Below are 22,706 nucleotides of genomic sequence, written 5' to 3'. Positions count from 1 at the left end.
GTTGGCTAGCAAGCGGCTAGGCTGTATGAAGGAGAGTGTTCCTGCATGTTTCTCCACATTGTAAACTATTCCGTTGTTGAAGTCCGACACAGTAAATCTGACCATGCATTTACCTAGGAGTGAACACAACGACACCTTGTTGAAATAAGCAGATCCAAACAATCCAGGCAGGGCAGGTCTTTATTCTTCTGAACAAATGTGACCCTTCTTTTTAGTAAATACAGAAGCTCTAACAGCCATCGTGGCAAGGAACCCATATCTGTGCACAAACGTGGCTGTGGAAGAAGGGACTAAGTAGATTTGAAAATAAAGGCACATATTTAAATGAAAGGATTGTCCAAGTCAAACCACCTACAAGTGGAAAGCCTGATTCTGTTTGGAATTAAAATATACAATTGCAATCACACACAAAACAATCAGTGTTTTTGCTATGAAAATGAAATAAAATGATTCTTCAATAACTCACTGCTATCTTATTAAAGCACCAACACACATTTACACAGGCACATACAACAGCAGATCTCATGTTAACAATGTCTGTTGAATTAGTTTCTGTCACAGTCCCAAAAGCACCTCGGCTGCTGGCAAAATTGTTGGAAACCATGAAAACTGGAATACAGGAAGTTTCTCATGGCCATGAATGAGAAGGGTGTGAGTGTGGCTAGATGGTATACTAGATGGTATATTTTCTAGTCGTATGTTCTAGTTGTATGTTCTAGTTGTATGTTCTAGTCGTGCCGGGAGTTTTTGCATTTTAGCTAACCCTAACCCTTTTCCTAACCTTAACCTAATTATCCTAACCTGCTGTGTGAGTTCTCCTAGCCTGCTACAAAAAGTCAAATCTGTCCGTAGCTGAAAACCATTTAGTCAAAACCAGGGAGGGATGCAGCAGTGATGCATGCTGGGATTGCCCATCACATTATTTGATCCTCATGGTGAGCTTGGTCTAGTAGTAGTCTATTCCAATATGGTGAGCAGAGAAGCATGCCACAACACATACTGTAGAGAAAGGCACATCACGGCTTTTTGTCTAATCGGGGAAACAGCACACAGACTGCATGCAGAAAATGGCGCTCAGTCCTCTTATTGCATGGAAAATGTTTCTTATCATTAGATTTGAATGTACAGTATTCATGACACTCCAACGGAGCGCCATCTGCTGGGCTTGTAACAACATTTAGATCATATCATTCATTAACAATACTCCAGATTCAGCAGCCTATATTCGCTAACGCACATTTGCACTTATGGTTCAGAGCCTGGAAGGCTTATTACACATTATTGGACAAAGCATTTTAAGCCTTTTAGCTATGCTTATTAGGAGCTAAGACTTCTGGCACATTCCTCTCCCAGTAGACATTTACTGCAGGGCTAGGGAGGGCAAACAACATGGAAAACGTATCATTAAATAAGGCCTACAGTAGCATAGTTGGTCTTGTTCTCAAACTACACTCTAGCATAAAACATGAATGCCTATGTTACAAAACAAAATCTCCTTTGGAAATCATTCTCTTGGCTTGATAATATAAAATGGTCAAAGGCCAGTGGATAGCACAGTTTAAGGTAGCGTAAGGCCTTCATGTGTTTTCTTTTTTACTTTCCAACCTCTTATCTATGACATCCTTTTCAAGATGGTGACCCTTTTCTCTACACTGCCAAACCAGTCCACTAAGATCAACCTAGCATAATGTGTTCCCAGGCTCAATGTCCCTGCAGCATTAAAACACCACAGTTTCAACACAAAGTCAATAATAATAGATTTTAGTGACCTTGTCTGCTTTGTAAGTTCATCTGCTATGTTGTGGAGTGAACAGTCAGGGATATATGGGCTGTGTTCATCATGCTGTACGGAAAAGTCAGGACTGCACTCAGAATGTCAATGGAGGAATACAAAATCAGTTCTTTATGCAGCACAGAGACAGACAGGCATGTCTTTTTCCCTCCTTTTAATTTGAGGAATGAGGTGAGGGGCAGGGATTGCTGGCAGGTAAGGGGTAAAGCTTTTATTTAAACCCCTCCCATGTCTCCGAAACACTCCCTCGGCTCCGCCTCCTGATTCCGGCCAGCTTGCCTTTGGCGCGGGCTGTCCACCTGACGGCCGTGGAATCCCGTGATTCTGACAGGTTGGCGTAGTGCGACGAGTCTTCCTCTAGACCCAGACCTGTCCAGGAGGGCAGCCCCAGCGGGAGCCCCAGGGCCTGGGGGAAGGACACAGGCGAGTCCCTGGTCCCACTCTGATCCTCCATTGCCTCCTCGGTGGGTGTCTCGGTTTGGTCGGGCAACTGCGGCGGCTCCCAGCCCTCCAGCTTGTCCAGTTTCCTGGTAGGCGTGATCTGCCTCATCGTCATGGTGACGCTGTCCCAGAAGCAGTGGCCCTTCTCTGTGATTGGCTTGTTCTTCTCCTTCCCTTCCTCCTTGTTCTTCTTGTGGGACCTTGATCAAAGACAGAGAGAGGGGAGGATGAAGAGGACTATGAGTACAAAAAGCAGTAAGAACATACTGCAATACATGTATCATTGTTCCTTGAAGTCCAATGTAGTTGTGTACATGTACACATGGGTACTCTCCTGCCCACATCCTAAACACACTATTAAAAAAAAGTGCTATCTAGAACATAAAAGGGTTCTTTGGCTGTCCCCATAGGGGAACCCTTTGAATAACTATTTTTGGTTCCAGGTAGAACCCTTTACACAGAGGGTTCTACATGGAAGACAAAAGTGTTCAACCTGGAACCAAAAAAGGTTATCCTATTGGGACAGCCGAAGAACCCTTTTGGAACCCTTTTTTCTAAGCGTGTAGAACATGCAGGATACTAGGACAGGAGGGTGTGGGATGGTAAAGTAGACATTTTTACCCCTACTTTATATTTACAGCTCTGCTTATCCAGTAGAAGTATGCATGACAACGGGGCATCCTAAGCCCCCACACCTACTCCTATAGAGACATATTTTCTTCCCCTCCCCCTCACTTCCCCTACTGCATCGGTAGGACATTAAAGTAGGAGTGTGGTGCGTTCCCCATTGAGAAGGGCATTGTATAGGGATACCAGAGGTATTGTACTTCTGCCACTGAATGATGATTTACCCTCCATACATTCCACACCCTGTGGAGACAGGATGTTGACGTGAGCCAGACTGTCTGTCTCGCTATCTGACTCTCTCTCTCTTTGTCTGTCTCTCTCTTTGTCTGTCTCTCTCTTTGTCTGTTTGTCTGTCTGTCTGTCTGTCTGTCTGCATGCATGTCTGTCTGTCTGTCTGTCTGTCTGCATGTCTGTCGGTCTGTCTGCATGTCTGTCTGCATGTCTGTCTGCATGTCTGTCTGCATGTCTGCATGTCTGTGTTCAGGAGGCTCTATCCAGGATTAGGTGGTTTTGGGAGAGCAGCAGCGCCAGCAGAGCTTACTGTAGGCCTCACCTTCTCAGAGAGGTCAAATGAGACAGGACATTAATCTCACTGAAGGAGGGAAGACAGAGTGCTCACCTCCCCCTCTCCCTCTGAGCCCAACTAAATGTTCTATGGGGCCAGTCCTATTGCACCTTGTAGCTAATTGGGGAAATAAGAGTTTATAGTGGGGCGAGGTAGCAAAAGTATGACATTCAAATACTTGCCTGCATTTTGTTATATGTCATGATGGTAGTACAGTATATGATCAATCTCACCCTCTGCGGTCGGCCAGTGTGACCCCTGTCAGTAGGAAGTGCTCATCATCCTGAGAAGAAAACATCTTCTTATCCCTCCTCTCCTTCTTGGACTTGACTTTCTTCACTTTCACCTCCTGGGAGACCAAAACAAACAGAGCACCACTGTAAACTAGAGCCTGACCAATATGTTTTTTTGGGTCCAAAACAGATTAAAAACTTACCGGTACCAATATATCTGCCAATATACTGTTTACATCAGCAAAATTAAAAAGTGTCTTTCTTCCACACTGAATTCTCATAAATTGCCATCCAAAATAGCAATTTTCCAATAACTATGCTTCAAATGTTGATTTCATCATTTCAATAACACATCATGAAAATGGCCGCAAACGTTCAGATAAGCATGAGATTCCCCTTTTCATTTATAGGTGGAGTTATCGGACGATGCCGATATAGCGCTTTAAAGGTCAATATCTGTGAACCGATATATAGGTTGGGCTCTACCGTAAACACGACTGTAAATACTAAAGAGGTTTTCATAAGCTCTAGAATGATAATCATAACAGTTCTGTGGTGTTTTATGACTATTGACTTCCACCACCAGAACAGTCTGTTTTTAAGTGATGAGATTAACTCAAAAGAATGGATTCAATGGAGATTGAATACAGGTATTGGCCATTTATGTGTAAAATGGGGTAACAGTTACAGCACAGTCATCTCGGCTCCAGCCCTGGCACTGAGGAGAGAGAGCAGTCACTACTCGCTTGGCTGGTCAGTACATTCCAGTAGAATACCCTCCCACCTAACCCCCACTCATCTGTCACATCGGAATTCCAGCCTTATTATTTTCAAATAACGTGGCCGAATTCAACTACTTCTATTTGAAGTATTTTCAGATAATGTCCGATAAATCTAGGCTATTTGAAACTATTTTAAAATGTTTCCAAATACATTATAAATACGCATAGGACCAAACAGACATGGGTTCAAGTGCATGGAGCATTTAAATATTTCTATTTGAAAACTGTATCTGTGTATGAGTATTTTCAAATACATGCCAATACTTTCCAAATGTATTTCCAACTACATTCCATTATTCCACTACTTGTATTTTCAAAGAAAATGTGTTCAAATACTTGAAAGTAATTGAAATACTTAAAATAGTATTTGAACGCAGGTCTGCTATCCGCACAGGGAACGCCCATCCTGAGTCTGGCCCTTTAGCAGTAGTTGGCTCATGTCCCTCTTTTTGTTCTTGTCCCACTTTATTCCAATGTCAAATATCAAGGTCATATCGTTTACACCAACTCACATCTGACCTGTTCTTTTCACATTAGTACATTCCTGGCATTTCTGATAAATATTCAGAATTCTCGTAATAGACGTATTATTTGGACTCTAAATTATCTGTACCCTCGTAACGTTTGAGGTTACCTGTCAACAAGCCACTGTGTAAGAGGCTGTTTCTATGGAACTAAAACACACACACACCCTTTTCCCCAGTTCAGTCCTTGTTGTTCTGGAACACAGGACAGAGAACACAGGACAACACAAACAAACAGAGGTCTGCAGACTAAAGAAGCCAACCAAAATATAAACAGAAACACAAAGGGCCATGAAAGCTCTTCTAATCCCAGATCGTTGAACCCAGAGACCTCCATTTAATAAAGGCAGGGTCCTATTTGCCCTCTTTGCTGTGGACAGGCACACTCTCTACAATGTCACACACACAGACATGAGCCCTCTAACACTGCATAGTTGGCTGCACCCCTCCACACTATATCCTCTGTTCACTTCACACACATACACGCACACACGCACACACACACACACACACACACACACACACACAGCACCACATGTTGTACAGTAAACCCATACACACTCTGTGTGATTTGTTAAGTCTATGGGGAATGCCATTGGTTGTATTTACAGTTTGATGAAGGTGTCATTAAAATACCTTACAGTCTAAAGACCCCAATAAAGTAGGGGGGTTAATAAATATCAGATATGATTACTTCTCATCCTCTCTTTCTTTCCTCCACATACCAGAGGGGTTGAGGTTGAGACATCCCAGCAAGCACATAACATTCTGAGAACCACATAACATTCTGAGAACCACATAACATTCTGAGAACCACATAACATTCTGAGAACCACATAACATTCTGAGCGTTTCAAACATGATCCATTTTTTGAAAGATGGGAAACAGCCCTTTAAAATGATATGACATGCAATAAAGAGTGGTAATCAGTTAACCCATCAGATTCCAAGCCCTGTCTAAGCAGGGGAGGGGTTCTACTAAGCTATATGAAATGATTTTAAGATGGTCACCAAGGATCATTTAGCTATTTGAGTTAGAATTTTAAGACCCCTTGAAGTATCAAAAATATATATATACACTACTGTTCAAAAGTTTGGGGTCACTTAGAAATGTCCTTGTTTTTTAAAGAAAAGCACATTTGTTGTCCATTGAAATAACATCAAATTGATCAGAAATACAGTGTAGACATTGTTAATGTTGTAAATTACTATTGTAGTTGGAAACGGCTGATTTTTGGCAGCTTCATTAAATAGTATCTGCAAAACAGCAGTATTAACGTCAACAGTGAAGAGGCGACTCCGGGGTTCTGGCCTTCTGGGCAGAGTTGCAAAGAAAAAGCCATATCTCAGGCTGTCCAATAAAAAGAAAAGATTAAGATGGGCAAAAGAACACAGACACTGGACAGAGGAACTCTGCCTAGAAGGCCAGCATCCCGTCACTGTTGACGTTGAGACTGGTGTTTTGTGGGTACTAGTTAATGAAGCTGCCAGTTGAGGACTTGTGAGGTGTCTGTTTCTCAAACTAGACACTCTAATGTATTTGTTTTCTTGCTCAGTTGTGCACCGGGGCCTCCCACTCCTCTTTCTATTCTGGTTAGGGCCGGTTTGCGTTGTTCTGTGAAGGGAGTAGTACACAGCGTTGTACGAGATCTTCAGTTTCTTTGCAATTTCTCACATGGGATAGCCTTAATTTCTCAGAACAAGAATAGACTGACAAGTTTCAGAAGAAAGTTATTTGTTTCTGGACATTTTTAGCCTGTAATCGAACCCTCAAATGCTGATGCTCCAGATACTCAACTAGTCTAAAGAAGGCCAGGTTATTGCTTCTTTAATCAGGACAACAGTCTTCAATTGTGCTAACATAATTGCAAAAGGGTTTTCTAAATGATCAATTCACTTTTTAAAATTATAAACTTGGATTAGCTAAAACAACGTGCCATTGGAACACAGGAGTGATGGTTGCTGATAATGGGCCTCTGTACGCCTATGTAGATATCAGCCGTTTCCAGCTACAATAGTAATTTACAACATTAACAATGTCTACACTGTATTTCTGATCAATTTCATGTTATTTTAACGGACCAAAAATGTGCTTTTCTTTCAAAAACAAGGAAATTTCTAAGTGACCACAAACTTTTGAACGGTAGTGTATATTTTTGGCCTTACTGCTATTATCCCATAGAAATGCACTGAATAACATGGTCTGACAAACACCGCTCTAGCTCTGTTACTTTTCACCGCAGATGCGGAAGTGCGACATCCTGTGGATGTCGATTGAGACTCATCCAATGAAAAAAAACAATATCTCTAGCTTAAACTGACAGATTTTTATGGGGATTTTTTGTATTATGCTAATTTGATTTCCATGGGGGAAAGTTAGCCCAAAAATTATTGTGGGGGTACACCGGTTACACTAATTAAACATAGATTACAAGAAAACCGTAGGCTACAGTGCATTCGGAAAGTATTCAGACCCCTTGACTTTTTCCACATTTTGTTACGTTACAGCCTTATTCTAAAACTGATTTTTTTTAAAGCATCAATCTACACACAATACCCCATAATATCAAAGCAAAAACAGGTTTAATTTTTTTGTAGATTTATAAAAAATGTAAAACTGAAAAAATGTATTTACATAAATATTCAGACCCTTTGCTAGTAGACTAAAAAAATAGCTCAGGTGCCTCCTGTTTCCATTGATCATCCTTGAGATGTTTCTACAACTTGATTGGAGTCCACCTATGGTATATTCAATTGATTGGACATGATCTGGAAAGGCACACACCTGTGGTCCCACAGTTGACTGTGCATGTCAGAGCAAAACCAAGCCATGAGGTCGAAGGAATTGTCTGTAGAGCTCCGAGACAGGATTGTGTCGAGGCAGAGATCTGGGGAAGGGTACCAAAAAATGTGTGCAGCATTGAAGGTCCCCAAGAACACAGTGACCTCCATCATTCTTAAATGGAAAATGTGTAGAACCACCAAGACTCTTCCTAGAGTTGGCCGCCCAGCCAAACTGAGCAATCGGGGGAGAAGGGCCTTGGTCAGGGAGGTGACCAAGAACCTGATGGTCACTCTGACAGAGCTCCCGAATTCCTCTGTGGAGAAGGAAGAACCTTTCAGAAGAACAACCATCTCTGCTGCACTCCACCAATCAGGCCTTTATGGTAGTGACCAGACGGAAGCCGTGACAGAGGTACGTGACAGTGCGCTTGGAGTTTGCCAAAAAGCACCTAAAGGACTCTCAGACCATGAGAAACAATATTTTCTGGTCTGATGAATCCAAGATTGAACTCTTTGGCCTGAATGCCAAGCGTCACGCATGGTGTTGGCAGCATCATGCTGTGGGGATGTTTATCAGTGGCAGGGACTGGGAGACAAGTCAGGTTCGAGGGAAAGATGAACGGAGCAAAGTACAGAGAGATACTTGATGAAAACCTGCTCCAGAGCACTAAGGACCTCGGACTGGGGATAAGATTCACCTTCCAACAGGACAATGACCCTAAGCACACAGCCAAGACAACGCAGGAGTAGCGTCGGGAAAAGTCTCTGAATGTCCTTGAGTGGCCCAGCCAGAGACCGGACTTCAACCCGATCTAACATCTCTGGAGAGACCTGAAAATAGCTGTGTAGCAATGCTTCCCATCAAACCTGACAAAGAGGGTCTGCTTGAGAGGGTCTGCAGAGAAGAATGGGAGAAACTCCCCAAATACAGGTGTGCCAAGTTTGTAATGTCATACCCAAGAAGACTCAAGGCTATAATCGCTGCCAAATGTGCTTCAACAAAGTAGAGGGTCTGAATACTCATGTAAATGTGATATTTAAGCCATCTGATTCGATGAAAGATGGAGTTGAATTTGTCTTTCTGCCCATAATTTCATTTAAAGTACTCAAGTACTTTGAAGAATCTAAAATCTAAAAAATATTTTGATTTGTTTAAACACTTTTTTGGTTACTACATGATTCCATATGTGTTATTTCAAAGTTTTGATGTCTTCACTGCTTTTTTACAATGCAGAAAATAGTAAAAATAAAGAAAAACCCTTGAATGAGTAAACTTTTGACTTTTGACTGGTACTATAAATAAAGTATTTATGTTTTTTAAAACTTTTTAATACATTTTCGCTTTGTCATTATGGGGTATTGTGTGTAGATTGATGAGGGGGAAAATGTATTCAATCTATTTTAGAATAAGACTGTAAAGTAACAAAATGTGGAAAAATTATTTCTGAATGCACTGTATGTGTACAGTACAGTATTGTAACTGATAAATGCACACACACACACACACACACACCAGATGTTCATGTTTTTAAATGTATGTAAATTGTAAAGTATTTTGTCTGTAATGTCTTTTTCATTATGTGTCGGACCCAAGTAAGACTAGCTGTCGCCATTGGCTTTGGCTAATGGGGATCCTAATCAATGTAAATTTAATCCCATACCATCTCTCTCTCTCCCTCTCCCCCCTAGGCCGTTCTCTTATTTATTGGTGTAGTCTCTCCCTGTGTTGTCTGGTGTAAACAGTGGATCAGGTTTACTACACTCCAAATCCATGCAGCAACACTGAGACCAGCAGTGACGGCAAAGCTTTGACCCTGACCCAGGTATGCAGCTGTGTGTGTGTGTGTGTGTGTGTGTGTGCGCGTGTACCATAGTATACAGTAAGCTACTCAGCGATCTCCTTAACCTTCACCTCCAGGACACCAAAGCCTGCATAGCAGCCACAGCCCAGTGTAATCTTCATGCAGCCCAGCAAGCAGGCTATTCACCTCACTAAGCTCTCTGTGTGTGAGATGGCAACTTTTCCCTCCATGCCACACAGAACAATGGACGTCTTATTGGAAAGAATTTCTTTCATCCATACCTTGGTATTACTGCAGTCTGCATGATCAAATGGGTATACATCAAGTTCTACAATTTAATATGTTTTTTTTATCATACAAAGTAATGAAGGCATTATACTGAAGCGTATAACTCTGTCTAAGCATAAAACTGACCCATGCTTTTGGCGATTCTAATCATGGCGTTCTATCCGGACAATTCTTGCTATTTTCAGCTTTGCTTTGTTTCACACCGATTACTCCCCACCAAATCCTGACTCCTCGAAAGAATGTTCGGCTTCCTTCCCCCTAGTACCAACCCAGCCGTCCCCCATCCTCACTTACAAGCAGGTTATGAAATACCACCACGTCTTGTCCACTGAACAGTTACAGTAACAGTTAGCACAGCTCCTGGGGTATCTACGCACAAACACCACATGTTTAGGAAGTATGGTGGTTTAGCAAATTGTACACATTCCAGCAGCATCTCATCAAAACAGGTTATGAAATACCCCATGAGATCACACACACACACACACACACACACACACACACACACACACACACGCACACACACACACACACACACACACACACAGTAGGGGAGAGCAACAAACTTTTGTTGACAGAAACCACAACGGACACCTGTTTATCGTACCACAACAAACAGATAACAAAGGCTAAGACACAAAAACACACCAAACACACACACACAGACCTAATAACATCACCACAAACAGATATGAAGGTGACCTGGGCTGAGAAACAGAGCAGAGACACTAAGGGCTGGGCTGAGGGATGATGAGGGTTGAAGGTGGAGGTGGACGGATATCCACTGTGTCATAATATCTGGCCACAGTGGATGGGGGTTGAGGGGGTTTGATACAAAGGTATGATGTGTACATACACTCCCCTACGTATTTATTTGGACAGTGAAGCTACAACTATGTGACCGTTTAGTCAGGGTAATTAGGCTTCTCCAAGCTCTGATGCTGCTGATGGTCATTAGTATCCTACTAAACTTGCTAACTGCCTGGTACTCAGCACTCTATTTTCCCTCTAATCACTCTGACATCAATGCAAATGTAATCAAAAAATCTAATCAAACACTTAATGAGAGCCCATGAGCTCATGTTGCACAACATTTCTATAGGCTATGCAATTGCGTGAGAACAGTGATGGCCTCTATTAAAAAGAGGAGGATCCCATCAGCTTTCTATAGGCTTACAATATTTATTTCTCAACTTTCCTAATATTAAGCACATTGATTCTCTTTAAAACAGGATTTCAGCCTACCTGGCTGGCATAAGAATTAACCACGGGATTTATGTGCATAAATAACATGTATTTTGTCCCCGCTCCTGTTTCGAGACAGTGGCATGATCATGGTTAATTCTATATCAAAACAAATTTCACACATACAGTATATTATTTAGTATATGCAAAGACAAGATTAAATCAAGAACAGTCTAATGGGTGACAATATTAGCCTATCACTTGTGAATGATATATTATCATTTGTGAATGATGCCCAGCTTGTGTGCAGTAAGAAACAGTGCATGCCTTTTTTTGCAAATTTTCAAATCATAGTCACATACCTCATGTAGCCGAGCCCATAAGGTGTGTATATCAACTAAAGTGGCCAAATAACTTTGCAAAATTAAGCACATTAATCCACTTTACAACAAGTGAAGAGTCTATGTGGCATCCATATGCAGTGTGTGAGTTTCAAGTTTGGGGAAGATCATTTTCACCATAAAAATGCACCTTCATAATAAAAGAATTACATGCATAATCACATTTGCAGTCACTTTGAGAATGATATTTTCCCGCTAATTGATTGCATTTTGGAACATTCAGACTTATAGCCTATACAACCACTAGCATCAAAAAATAATTTTTAAGCAATGAGGCTGACGCAACAGATCAGAACGTTTAGCTTAACATGTTGATAAACTGTTAGGCTATTTCTTCACATTACAAGCGCAGCAATACGCACACAGCATGTGTTGCTGCGCTTGTAATGTGAAGAAATAGACTAACAGTTTTTTGATGCTAGTGGTTGTATTAATTTGGGATCTATCGCATCCCACAACTGTCCCAGACTATGTTTGGAATATTTATTTATCGCACAGAATAGAATAGGTTAACTTTTGTACTATGGGGGATAGTACATTGACATTGGCTTTATCAAGAGCTTATCCAATTGTGAATGAGAGACTGATGAAGTGTGTGCAGCCTGTGCAAAGAACAAAGCAGAGCTCATTGCCTTTCATGCAACTTTTTTCAAATTAGAGTCGCATAATGCAGCCTTAGCATGTATTAAAAATCTAAACAAATAGCCCAACGTTGCATCACAAATTAGTTGCATAAATTACTCTAAATGAAGCATATAGGAGGACCTGTTTCTTTGTTAACCTCTCAACACAGAATAGTCGCATGTGCGCACTCCCTCAAATCGTTTGGAGAAAATATACTTTCTATTTTATTCAGCTATGTGCAATTGTATTCTTCATGCTATAAAATAACATAAAATAATGTCTCGGAATTCTAACCAAATCTTGTCTGCTAAATGAACTAGTGTAGCCCACTGCCATATAGCATAGCCAGATCAGGGCCTAACATGACAACTCAGAGTATGCTATTCTGTTCTAGTATGTTTCTGAACACTTCTATATTCATGTGGATTCTACCATGATTACGGATAATCATGAATGAATCGTGATTAGGTTAGCATGTCTTGAAGGTAGGGTATTTATGTCACTAACTTTCTCACTCATCATTATTCACGATTCATTCATGATTATCCGAAATCATGGTAGAATCCACATGAATGTAGAAGTGTTCAAAAACATACTGTATGATATTCTTATTTACAATAAAAGCGACTCCAAAATGACACAATGCATTAGTGACCATTCATTTCAAGTGGGCACAACATAACCCAAAACACAACCAAAACAAACTGCAAATGCGTCCAACAAGTTTGTAGAGTCACAAGCTTGATGTCGTCTTTGAATGCTAGGAATATGGGACCAAATACTACACTTTTGACTAAATGTATTACACTATAAGTGCATTTGTCCTTCAAATGGGGGGATCATACCTTCAAATGGGGGGACTAGATACATTTCATTCTAAAACGGTACAACATATATGAAAATACCCTCAATTAAAAGCTGACATTCTGTACTGGTTGCCTCATATAATTTGATCTCAAATCCAAAATGATGAAATATAGTTTTAGATTCACTGTCCAAAATATATATGTAGGGGGGTGTACACGTGAAGGTAGAGTGAGTAAGAATAAGGTTTGAGCAAGAAGGGTTTGGAGTGAAGGGTGGAGTGTGGTTGTGGGAATGATGTGAAGATAAGGGGGAGGGATATAGGAAAGTAGGAATGAAAAGGGGTTGAGGTTGACACATAGAGGGTCTAGGGCTAGATACTGGAGGTGTGTGGGTTTGAGATGGAATAACTAAACAGTTGTGGTGTTTGGAGGGATTGGGCTGTTTACCTTGGATACAGGGCTCACTGCCTCTTCCTCCCCCTCCCCCTCTGGGTCCTTATCCTGAAAAGCAACAAACAGCAGGGTCAGTAACCAGAGGCAACACACACACACACACACACACACACACACACACACACACTGTTGTAGACATGTTCATAGACACACACCGGAGCTGAGTCTAGAGCAGTGTGTGCAGGGCTTCCTGTAAGGCAGAGGTATTTATGGAACAGTAACATCAACACTGCCTCAGGGGGGAGAGGAAGGCCTCAGATCTCTCCCTTTACTCAGAGAACAGAGAGACCACCTAGGGGAAGTGACACAGGAGAGGATAAAGACGACAAATAGGGGTCTTCTGTTCTGCTCTATAACATGTATCAGTCTGGACTTAAAAATAGATATGGTGATTGATAATAGTCATTTACGTTGATTGAGTGTGAATGTTGCATTATAAAGTTGCATTGTAAATCTTGTTGATAATATATTTTTTGGTATTACATGGCTGCCCCTGAGGACAGCTGACTGTGTGTAAGGTAAATGATTGGGTTTGGCAGTGGGGTGGGATTGGGGCGGTGGTTTGACGTGTCAGGGCAGAGCCTTCTGGGACACAGCCACCTCAACAGATCAAAGAGAACACAGTCACAACAGGCCCAGTCTAATTACTACTATTTATGGATGCAGAAAGCATTAACGACACACAGACAGAGAAGAGAGGGAGAGGAGGGGAGAGAAAGATGAGAGGTAGATGGACAGAGAGAGGGGGAGGGGAGAGGAGGGAGACAGAGGAAGAAAGAGAGAGTGAGATGTAGAAAGATGACAGGGAGACAGAGAGGGGGGAGGACAGAAGATAGAGAGTGAGATGTAGAAATATGACAGGGAGACAGAGAGGGGGAGAGAGGGGGGGACAGAAGAAAGAGAGTGAGATGTAGAAAGATGACAGGGAGACAGAGAGGGGGAGAGAGGGGGGGACAGAAGAAAGAGAGTGAGATGTAGAAAGATGACAGGGAGACAGAGAGGGGGAGAGAGGGGGGGGGCAGAAGAAAGAGAGTGAGATGTAGAAAGATGACAGGGAGACAGAGAGGGGGAGAGACGGGGGGGACAGAAGAAAGAGAGTGAGATGTAGAAAGATGACAGGGAGACAGAGAGGGGGAGAGAGAGGGGGACAGAAGAAAGAGAGTGAGATGTAGAAAGATGACAGAGAGGGAGAGAGAGAGAGAAAGAGGGAGTGAAAGAGGGAGAGAGAGGGGGAGAGATTGAGTGAGAGAGGAGAGTGGGGGGAGAGTTCGGGTGAGAGAGAGAGGAAAAGAGCAGAAGAGGGAGAAATAGAAGGAGAATGCTGTGATTAAGTAAAAATGTCCCAACAACAGGAGAGAGGCAGAGAGAGGTTGGTTGCCATCCTCAGGGATTTAATCTCTATCTATCTGCATCTCCCTCGCTCTGTCTCTATCTCTTTAGGTGTTTGAAGCTTCCATTTTTGGCACTGAGTTGTTTGATGAAAGCCAGATATCCAGGCGAAGACACATACAACTGATTTTAGCACTGCAAGTTCAGAAAGTCACCTGTAATGATTTAGAGGTATCATTCAAGATAAATGCTCTTATAATCCTTCACTTCACTAAAATAATCAACATCATATTGCAATAGGGAACACATTACTGCAATATGACGAAGATTTTTTTCTGTTTGTATCAAGGCATGATTATTACATTTGTATAATTGGGGCCTACGGGGCAGAGGCAGTGTTTGATCCTCAACAGCAGGATTAGCTCTCCTCTCCTTTATTTTCCTCCACCGTTCATGATTAAATGTGTAGAGGTGAAGTCCTCTGAAGTCAGTATTTAGATTCAAAATCTGGTAATCCTGCTTCACAGGGAGCAGTATTACAGTGGTATTATGGTAGTATTAAAGCAATATGATAGTTTATACACTCAGTGCCCTGCAAACACTCCCCCCCTCCCCCCCCCACTCCGGTGAACCTTCCTCCCACGGTAACATCACAGAGACAGTCAGGACTAGGAGGATCTTGTTGCGAGGAGAGTGGAGGGAAAGCAAGCTGTAGCATGGCCCCGGAGCCCTAGAGCGCAGTGGAGAAAGAAGATATTAACTTCCAATCTATTCTCTCTCCTCCTTACCCCCTAAACACTCTCTCCCTGTCTACAAATAGTTGTCTCTCCTTCTTTAATGCCTCTCTCACTTTTTCTCTAAGTCCTTTCTCTCTACCTCTGTTCTCTCTACCTTCTTTCTGTCTCTTACTGAGTGCATCTCTCACTCTCTCCCTCCCTCTCTCCTTCCATCTGCCCTTCCCTCCCTTCCTCTCTCTGGGTGAGGCAGATCTGCCACCTGGCCCTCTCCCAATAGAACCTGTTTTGCCCAGGGACCTAAACTGAAGGAAGGAAAAAACCTCTTCTCAGAGAAAATAAAGAACAGAACATTCAGAGACTCTCCTGTCAGACCTTGTTCTGGTATCCATTTTTCCCTGATACGAGGGGAGAAAGCTTCTGTAAGAACATTTTATGATTAGACCTTTGACCCTGGATGCACTTTAATGCCATGCATGGCTTCATGAGGAGACCTCTCTGATTACTTTCCCAGGCCCCAGGGATAGGTTATAACTAAACCTGGACTGGGATCAGTTTTACTCATAACGTTCACCATCTGGAATGATAACATAAAACTAACCCTGAATCAGTTCTTATGGGTAACCTCCACATATAGACTTTCCCAGGGCAGCATCAGGGACCACCCAATAAGGCAGGGGCCATGATTTTCCTTTGGTGATTTACAATATTTAACAGACTCATGTGAGAGTGTTGGCCAACCGTTTCTCTCCACACGATCAATCCCACATTAGAGAACACTGAGATTGATGTTAGAACAAGTAGTGTAAATATGTCCCTGATGGTTAGAAAGCTTGGACACTGTTTTGGGAAAGCAGAAATGCCCTCTAAAGATAAGCCTTCAGATAGTGTACCTCAGTGGAGGCTCCTCGGAGGAAGAATGGGACCATCCTCCTCAGTGAATTTCATAAAAATGTAGATTTTAAAACATTAAAAAAGTTATCCTTTTTAGATAAAACTATACTAAATATAATCACGTCACCAAATAACTGATGAAAACACTATTTGCAAAGAAGGTCTACAGTAGTCTCAGCAGCACTCTGTAGAGTAACACCATGGTGTAGCCAGAGGACAGCTAGCTTCCGTCCTCCTCTTGGTACATTAACTTCAATACAAAACATAGGAGGCTCTTGGTTCTCACCCCCTTCCATAGACTCACACGGTAATTATGACCATTTCCGGAGGACTTTCTCCAGCCTATCAGAGCTCTTTCAGCATGAACTGACATGTTGTCCATCCAAAGGATCAGAGAATTAATCTAGTACTGGAAGCATAAACTACAGCTAGCTAGCACTGCAGTGTATACAATGGGGTGAGTAGTTGACTCAAAGAGAGAGAAAGACAAGAGTTGAACAGTTTTGAACAAATTAATTTATTCTAAAATGAAGAAGAATCAAGAGAGAAATAAAGAGAGCGAGATTTCATAATTGTTTTCACTTACTTAGCCTACTGAAACACCCTGCTCAAACATAGGGATGCTATGTTAGTTAGCTGGCTATGACTTTCCAACACAACACTGGAACTCTTCCAAGTCAAGCTGAGCTTTAAGTATTACTAATTTATTGCCACCGAGGTCCGTGGGTGTAACTGCTTACTGACTGTACACAAACATTGCTGCATGATTGTAGCGGGCTTACTAATGCTTTAGTTATATTATCTATGCTGACTATGACGTTACTTTAATGGTGACAATGATCTAGGCTGTGTGTAGCGGTTTGGCTTGGAAAGTATTTTTTCGCCTGGTTACATACAACTGATATGTTGTGCATTGAATTCCACAAGCAAAGTGAAGAGAAGGAATACAACGTAACTGCCATGAAAGTTAACTCTATTTAAGCGTGATCATGGGGTGTATTCATTCCGGGGGATTCTGTTGAAAAACGTTTCTTAAACGGAAGCAAACGGAACAGTGCAGTATTGGCCTCATCCTCACCGTAATAGGCCCCAAGTGTGTGTATGTGTGTGTGTGAGAAAGGGGATGTTCTCTCCTATCTGGGGCTCTCTCGCTGTCCCCAGCAGCCTGACAGAGGCCAGCTGCTTGGGCAAATATGGGGGGTAGAAGAAGGACCTCTTAGGCCCCACAAATGCTGCTGGTACTCAGCTGGTAAATAGGCTAGAAGGGAGCAGAGTGTGTCTGCATGTGTGTGTCTGCGTGTGTGTGTGTGTCTGCGTGCGTGTGTGTGCGCGTGCGTGTGTGTGAGGCAGTTTTGTTAAGGGGATCTTAACTGAGCAGCTGATGTGCTATTTTATTTTTGTGTGTGAGGATCAGCTTATCTGTTCTTATCCGTTGTTTTCCATAACAGAGGGCTGACTCCATAGCTTCAAATTTGACCCCTAGAACACTTTCCATGCCGGTGTACAGATGTAGGATCTTATTTTGATACCCCTGTTGCAGGAGAACTTTCCTACAAAGCAGGAAATATAAAAACGTGTAGTGTATTTGAGGTTTAAAAAGGCTTCTGAAGTTTGTAATTTCCCCTTCGACATTTCAGACATGATTTTCCATTACATAAAATGTAGCAACCCCTACAGAAATGTCCATTAATTAATTAATTAATTAATTAATGTCCTCAAATTAAGATCGACACCTGTACGATGACATTGAAGCTAGTGTAGGCTACAATTAAACCCCATGTAATTAATGTCAAGGAACTATATCAATAGTTTAAAAGGATTATGAAAAGGACTGAGATGAATTTCTTTGTGCTGGAAGGACAGATATTGCATGATGTCACTTGAACACATTTTCATGTTCAATCAACAGGCTGCACTGTAGGGGGGTTGCCATGCATTTGACAGTATCTTACTGGCAGCACGGCGGCGAGTAAAATTCTGTATTTCATATTACAGTATACCTACTGTTACCAGTCAAAAAGGTGGATACACCTACTCATTCAAGGGTTTTTCTTTTTTTTTTTTTTACTATTTTCTACATTGTAGACTAATGGTGAAGACATCAAAACTATGAAATAACACATGCAATCATGTAATAACCATAAAAGGGCTCGATTTGATACCCCTGTCAGTAACGGGTGTGGCTGAAATAGATGAATCCACTAACTTTTGGAAATGTAGTATATTGGAAACAATTTAAAAGTAGGCTACAGCCCACACTTCAATGCAAAGGACGAATTGTTGCTCAATATTTAGTTTATCAATAGATTATTGGGTTTCTGTGTCCTGCCTTGGTATTGGCTCAGATTAAATAGGCAATGATATCGCACTCCTATCGCACAGCAATACCGTTGCCTACACATACCGTCACATATTTGACATAAGCTACCAGTCTATTTACTTTATTGGCAGAATGTTTACACTGTATCTGGCAAAGGACTGTGACAGAAAGAGAAAACAACGGCAAATAGTTGTGGACCTGTTAATTCAACAATGTTTTGCATTGACTTTTACCCCAACCTAAATATGGTGGACTTCCTGCGAATACTGAAACATTGTTTAGGCTACTAACAACAAATCAAAATTACAGTAGGCTATATACTAGCATACATACAGTACCAGTCAAAGGTTTTGACACACCTACTCATTCAAGGGTTTGCCGTTAATGAGACTAGTGAAAATCAAGTGCTTTACTTTTGGAATCTAAATAATTAGACATAAGAATCTATTTCCTATTTATTTTTTATAACCATTGCAGAATATATTCCTCACCTTTTCTGTTCGTGATGTGTTCATATTCCTGAAGTAGCCATACAACAAATTACCATGCGCATCTCTCTTTTAATTGGGCCTATGTAATAGATAGGCTGTGTACTTCAATTTTTGTTGTATGTGATCCAATAGGCAGCGTGGGTTATAGCCTACATTTAACAGGTGAACATCAAGACAGTTGATCTTTTACTTTGAAGCACAATACCCGTCAAAAGTTTGGACACACTTACTCATTCAATGGGTTTTCTTTATTTTTTACTATTTTCTACATTGTAGAATAATAGTGATGACATCAAAACTATGAAATAACACATAAGGAATCATGTAGTAACTAAAAAAGAGTTAAAGAAATCCAAATATAATTTATCTTTTGCACTCTTGGCATTTTCTCAACCAGCTTCACCTGGAATGTTTTTCCAACAGTCTTGAAGGAGTTCCCACATATGCTGAGCACTTGTTGGCTGCTTTTCCTTCACTCTGCGGTCCAAGTCAACCAAGATCATCTCAATTGGGTTTAGGTTGGGTGATTGTGGAGGCCAAGACATCTGATGCAGGACTGCATCACTATCCTCCAAACATTTGACTGGTACTGTAAATACTGTATCAAAGCAAGTACAGTGTAATGACACACAGTACAATATCGTAAAATGTACTGTATTATACTTAATCAGAACGAATTGATGAATTAATGGAGGAATGAATGAATGAGTTGTTTGCATTTCACAGTATTTTAATGTAATTACAGGGGGTTGGTCCAATTGGTAGTTACAGTCTTGTCCCATCGCTGCAACTCCTCTACAGGAGAGAGAGAGCGAGAGAGACGAAGGTCGAGAGCCATGCGCCCTCCGAAACAGGACCCAGCCACGCCGCACTGCTTCTTGCACTATTATAGGCCTTAACAAAGGCTAAACTGGCAGCGACTACAGGACCAAACAGACCACAATGACAAAATGTAAAAATGTTCAACCATTTAAGACTTGCTGCCACTCCAATCTATCCCCTATACATTTTACATTTCATGGGGCACTATAACCACATAGGAGCTAAATTGGTACATCATTCTCTCATAAGGGTGCAACAAATATAGACTCTAACAAGGCACGCCTCAAAAAATGTTAATAAGCTAGAAACAACAATACCACGCACCCAGTAGTGGTCAAAAAAATGTTGGTGCTCCAAAGATACGGTACTGTATTCTGTGGGGTGGAATTACAGCACCATTCAAAATACAGTCATTTCCACACAATGCACCATAATTTACAGTATGCTTCAATAAAACATTTTGTACAATTGGACAGCTTCAGTGATGACCTTAAGGGTTGCATATATTACTAAAGTGTATTGAAATCCACACTCCCCTTTCGTATTTATTTGGACAGTGAAGCTCAAACTTTTTATTTGGCTCTTTACTCCAGCATTTTGGATTTGCGATAAAATGTTTTTTATGAGGCAACATATTTTCATATATTCATATATACTTTTGGGGGGGTATGCTATTTATGCTTCTATAACTTTCTCACATCATTATTCACAATTAATTAATTATAATACATAATCATTATCTGTAACCACGTTTAAGAATCGTTTTGCAACAGAATCGGCGGAATCACTAGCACACACAATTCACTTTCATCGCAGCCATCATCACTTTGCTCGTTGTATAATTCCTTCTCCTTCTCTCACCATTTCACTTTGCTTGCATTCCTCTCTGTTTGAGTCAGGTTGTTGAGTAGGCTGAATTATCTGCATTCACTACCTAAGTAAGTGAAAGGTAAACTAAGAAGGAAAAAAATACAACAAAATATAGCTAGCTCTCCCTCCCTGCTGCTTCTCCTTAATTTGTGAAGAAATGTATTTCTTGGTAGCCGTTTTGTTGCATCGAGACATTATTCTACCTTTCTACAATGATCATGAAATGATTTGAAATTATGAAATGATTTGCCCGAGACAGAAATTAATTTGTTCAAAACTGTTCAACTATTGTCTTTCTCTCTCTTTGAGTCAACTACTCAACCAGACGTATGCACTGCAATGCTAGCTAGCTGTAGCGTATGCTTTCAGTGACAGTTCATGCTGCAAAAACTCTGATAGGTTGGAGGACGTCCTCCAGAAGTCCTCATAATTACTATGTAAGTGTATTGAAGGGATGAGAACCATCAACCTCCTAGGTGTTGTATTGAAGACACTGTATCCAGAGGAGAACAGAAAATAGCTATCCTCATTTTTATTTTTCTAGAATTCACTGAGTAGGATGATCCTTCCCTTCCTCCTCTGAGGAGCCTCTACTGACCCACATTAACATAGGACATTTCAGAAACATATTATATTCTTATTTACAATAAAAGTGACTCCAAAATGACACAATAGGCCAACATTATTTGCCATTCATTTATATTGGGCACAAAATAATACTGAACACAACCAAAACAAACTATCTAGAGTCAATCACAAGCTTGATGTAGTCATTGCGTGCTGGGAATATGGGACCAAATACTACACTTTCGACTAAATGTAATACTCTTTCGACACTTTCAAATGGGGGGGACTACTACATACATAAAGTGCATTTATTTATAAACGGTAAAACAGATATGTACGAGAATATACCCTCTAAAGGTGACATTCTTTACTATCGCCTCATATAAAACGTGTGATCTCAAATCCAAACTTCTAGAGTATAGATCCAAATTAAAAGTTTTAGTATAACATATGATATAACCTAGTTACTATTCCGATAACAAATCAAATATTTAGGGCTGTGCTCTATGTGTGTTTCAGGGACAAATGATTTGGACCAGGCCTCAGATCTAACTGTTGATCATAAGTACACGAAACGAAAACACCGGCTAAAACAGCTACGTGAACCCCTGCATCCTATGTGCGCTATAATCCCTCTACTTTATGTGTGCCAGCTGCTTGGCTCCTCTCCTTACCTTGTAAGTGTGTTGATGATGCCAGGATATTTCGTCCTCCTCCGACACATAGTCCACCAACACTTTGCTTTTGCTTTTCTTGAACATCTTTCCAAATTTCTCTTTAATCAATCTGGACGCGCGCACATCAAAACGCAGCGAAGAGTTCGTTCTGTCAAACTTTTTTTCCGTTTCTCGAGAGATCGCAAGTAAGAGCCACCGCTGTGGTTACTACAACAGATCTTGGAGCCTTTCCATGAAAACAGCTTTTTAGGCAAGCGACTTTATGCAGCGCCAAACTCCAGTTCAAAGACGTTTTGGTGTAGGCCTATTTGATGTAGCCTATGTCTGTTTGCGGAATCTCGACCACCACCTGGATCTCCTCCCACGTCGCTCCTCCCATATCCCCCCACATGAGTCCCGTTTTATGGTTGCCATGGTACTTTGAGGAGTGTTGTATTTTCCACCTTTGAAGTCACTGGGCTGAGATTAGGCAGAAGTGTTGGAACTTTTTCTAAAGTTAAAACTAGGATTTGTAGAAATCTAGTATGGCAGTGCTTCTGAAACCTTATATTTAGATTCAAACCAACCAACCATTACATGCATTCATGTAATAATTTGGGAGCTTTAGGACTGATTTGGAAATGAATTGGGCATTGTGGCTTGGTTTAGTAGCCCATAGGCCTAGTTGAACAAATGAGGTGTCAAGACAGCATACA

At 41.2% G+C, this 22,706-nt stretch overlaps 1 protein-coding gene across 1 annotated transcript; it reads right to left on the bottom strand.

The window, feature by feature from the left end:
- Nucleotides 1–162: 162 nt before the first annotated feature.
- Nucleotides 163–22,440, bottom strand: si:ch211-225h24.2 (testis development-related protein). Its single transcript, XM_021600791.3, has 4 exons — nt 22,009–22,440; nt 13,302–13,355; nt 3,659–3,774; nt 163–2,433 (listed from the first exon to the last, which is right to left on the bottom strand). Exons 1-4 carry the CDS (start codon nt 22,093–22,095, stop codon nt 2,004–2,006), a joined length of 687 nt encoding a protein of 228 aa, XP_021456466.2. The 5' UTR covers nt 22,096–22,440; the 3' UTR covers nt 163–2,003.
- Between the last annotated feature and the right edge of the window lie 266 nt (nt 22,441–22,706).

The sequence above is a fragment of the Oncorhynchus mykiss genome, chromosome 4 (assembly GCF_057628025.1).
Source record: "Oncorhynchus mykiss isolate SJ-2025 chromosome 4, ASM5762802v1, whole genome shotgun sequence".
Classification (NCBI taxonomy): domain Eukaryota; kingdom Metazoa; phylum Chordata; class Actinopteri; order Salmoniformes; family Salmonidae; genus Oncorhynchus; species Oncorhynchus mykiss.
Note: the sequence above shows the minus strand (reverse complement) of the source record. Positions and strands in the feature narration are given on the sequence as shown.

Coding starts and splice junctions, on each gene's coding strand:
- si:ch211-225h24.2 (XM_021600791.3), bottom strand. CDS start 22,095: ATGTTCAAGAAAAGCAAAAGCAAAGTGTTGGTGGACTATGTGTCGGAG. Junction 13,356..22,008: donor ATCATCAACACACTTACAAG/GTAAGGAGAGGA, acceptor GTTGCTTTTCAG/GATAAGGACCCAGAGGGGGA. Junction 3,775..13,301: donor CAGTGAGCCCTGTATCCAAG/GTAAACAGCCCA, acceptor TTGGTCTCCCAG/GAGGTGAAAGTGAAGAAAGT.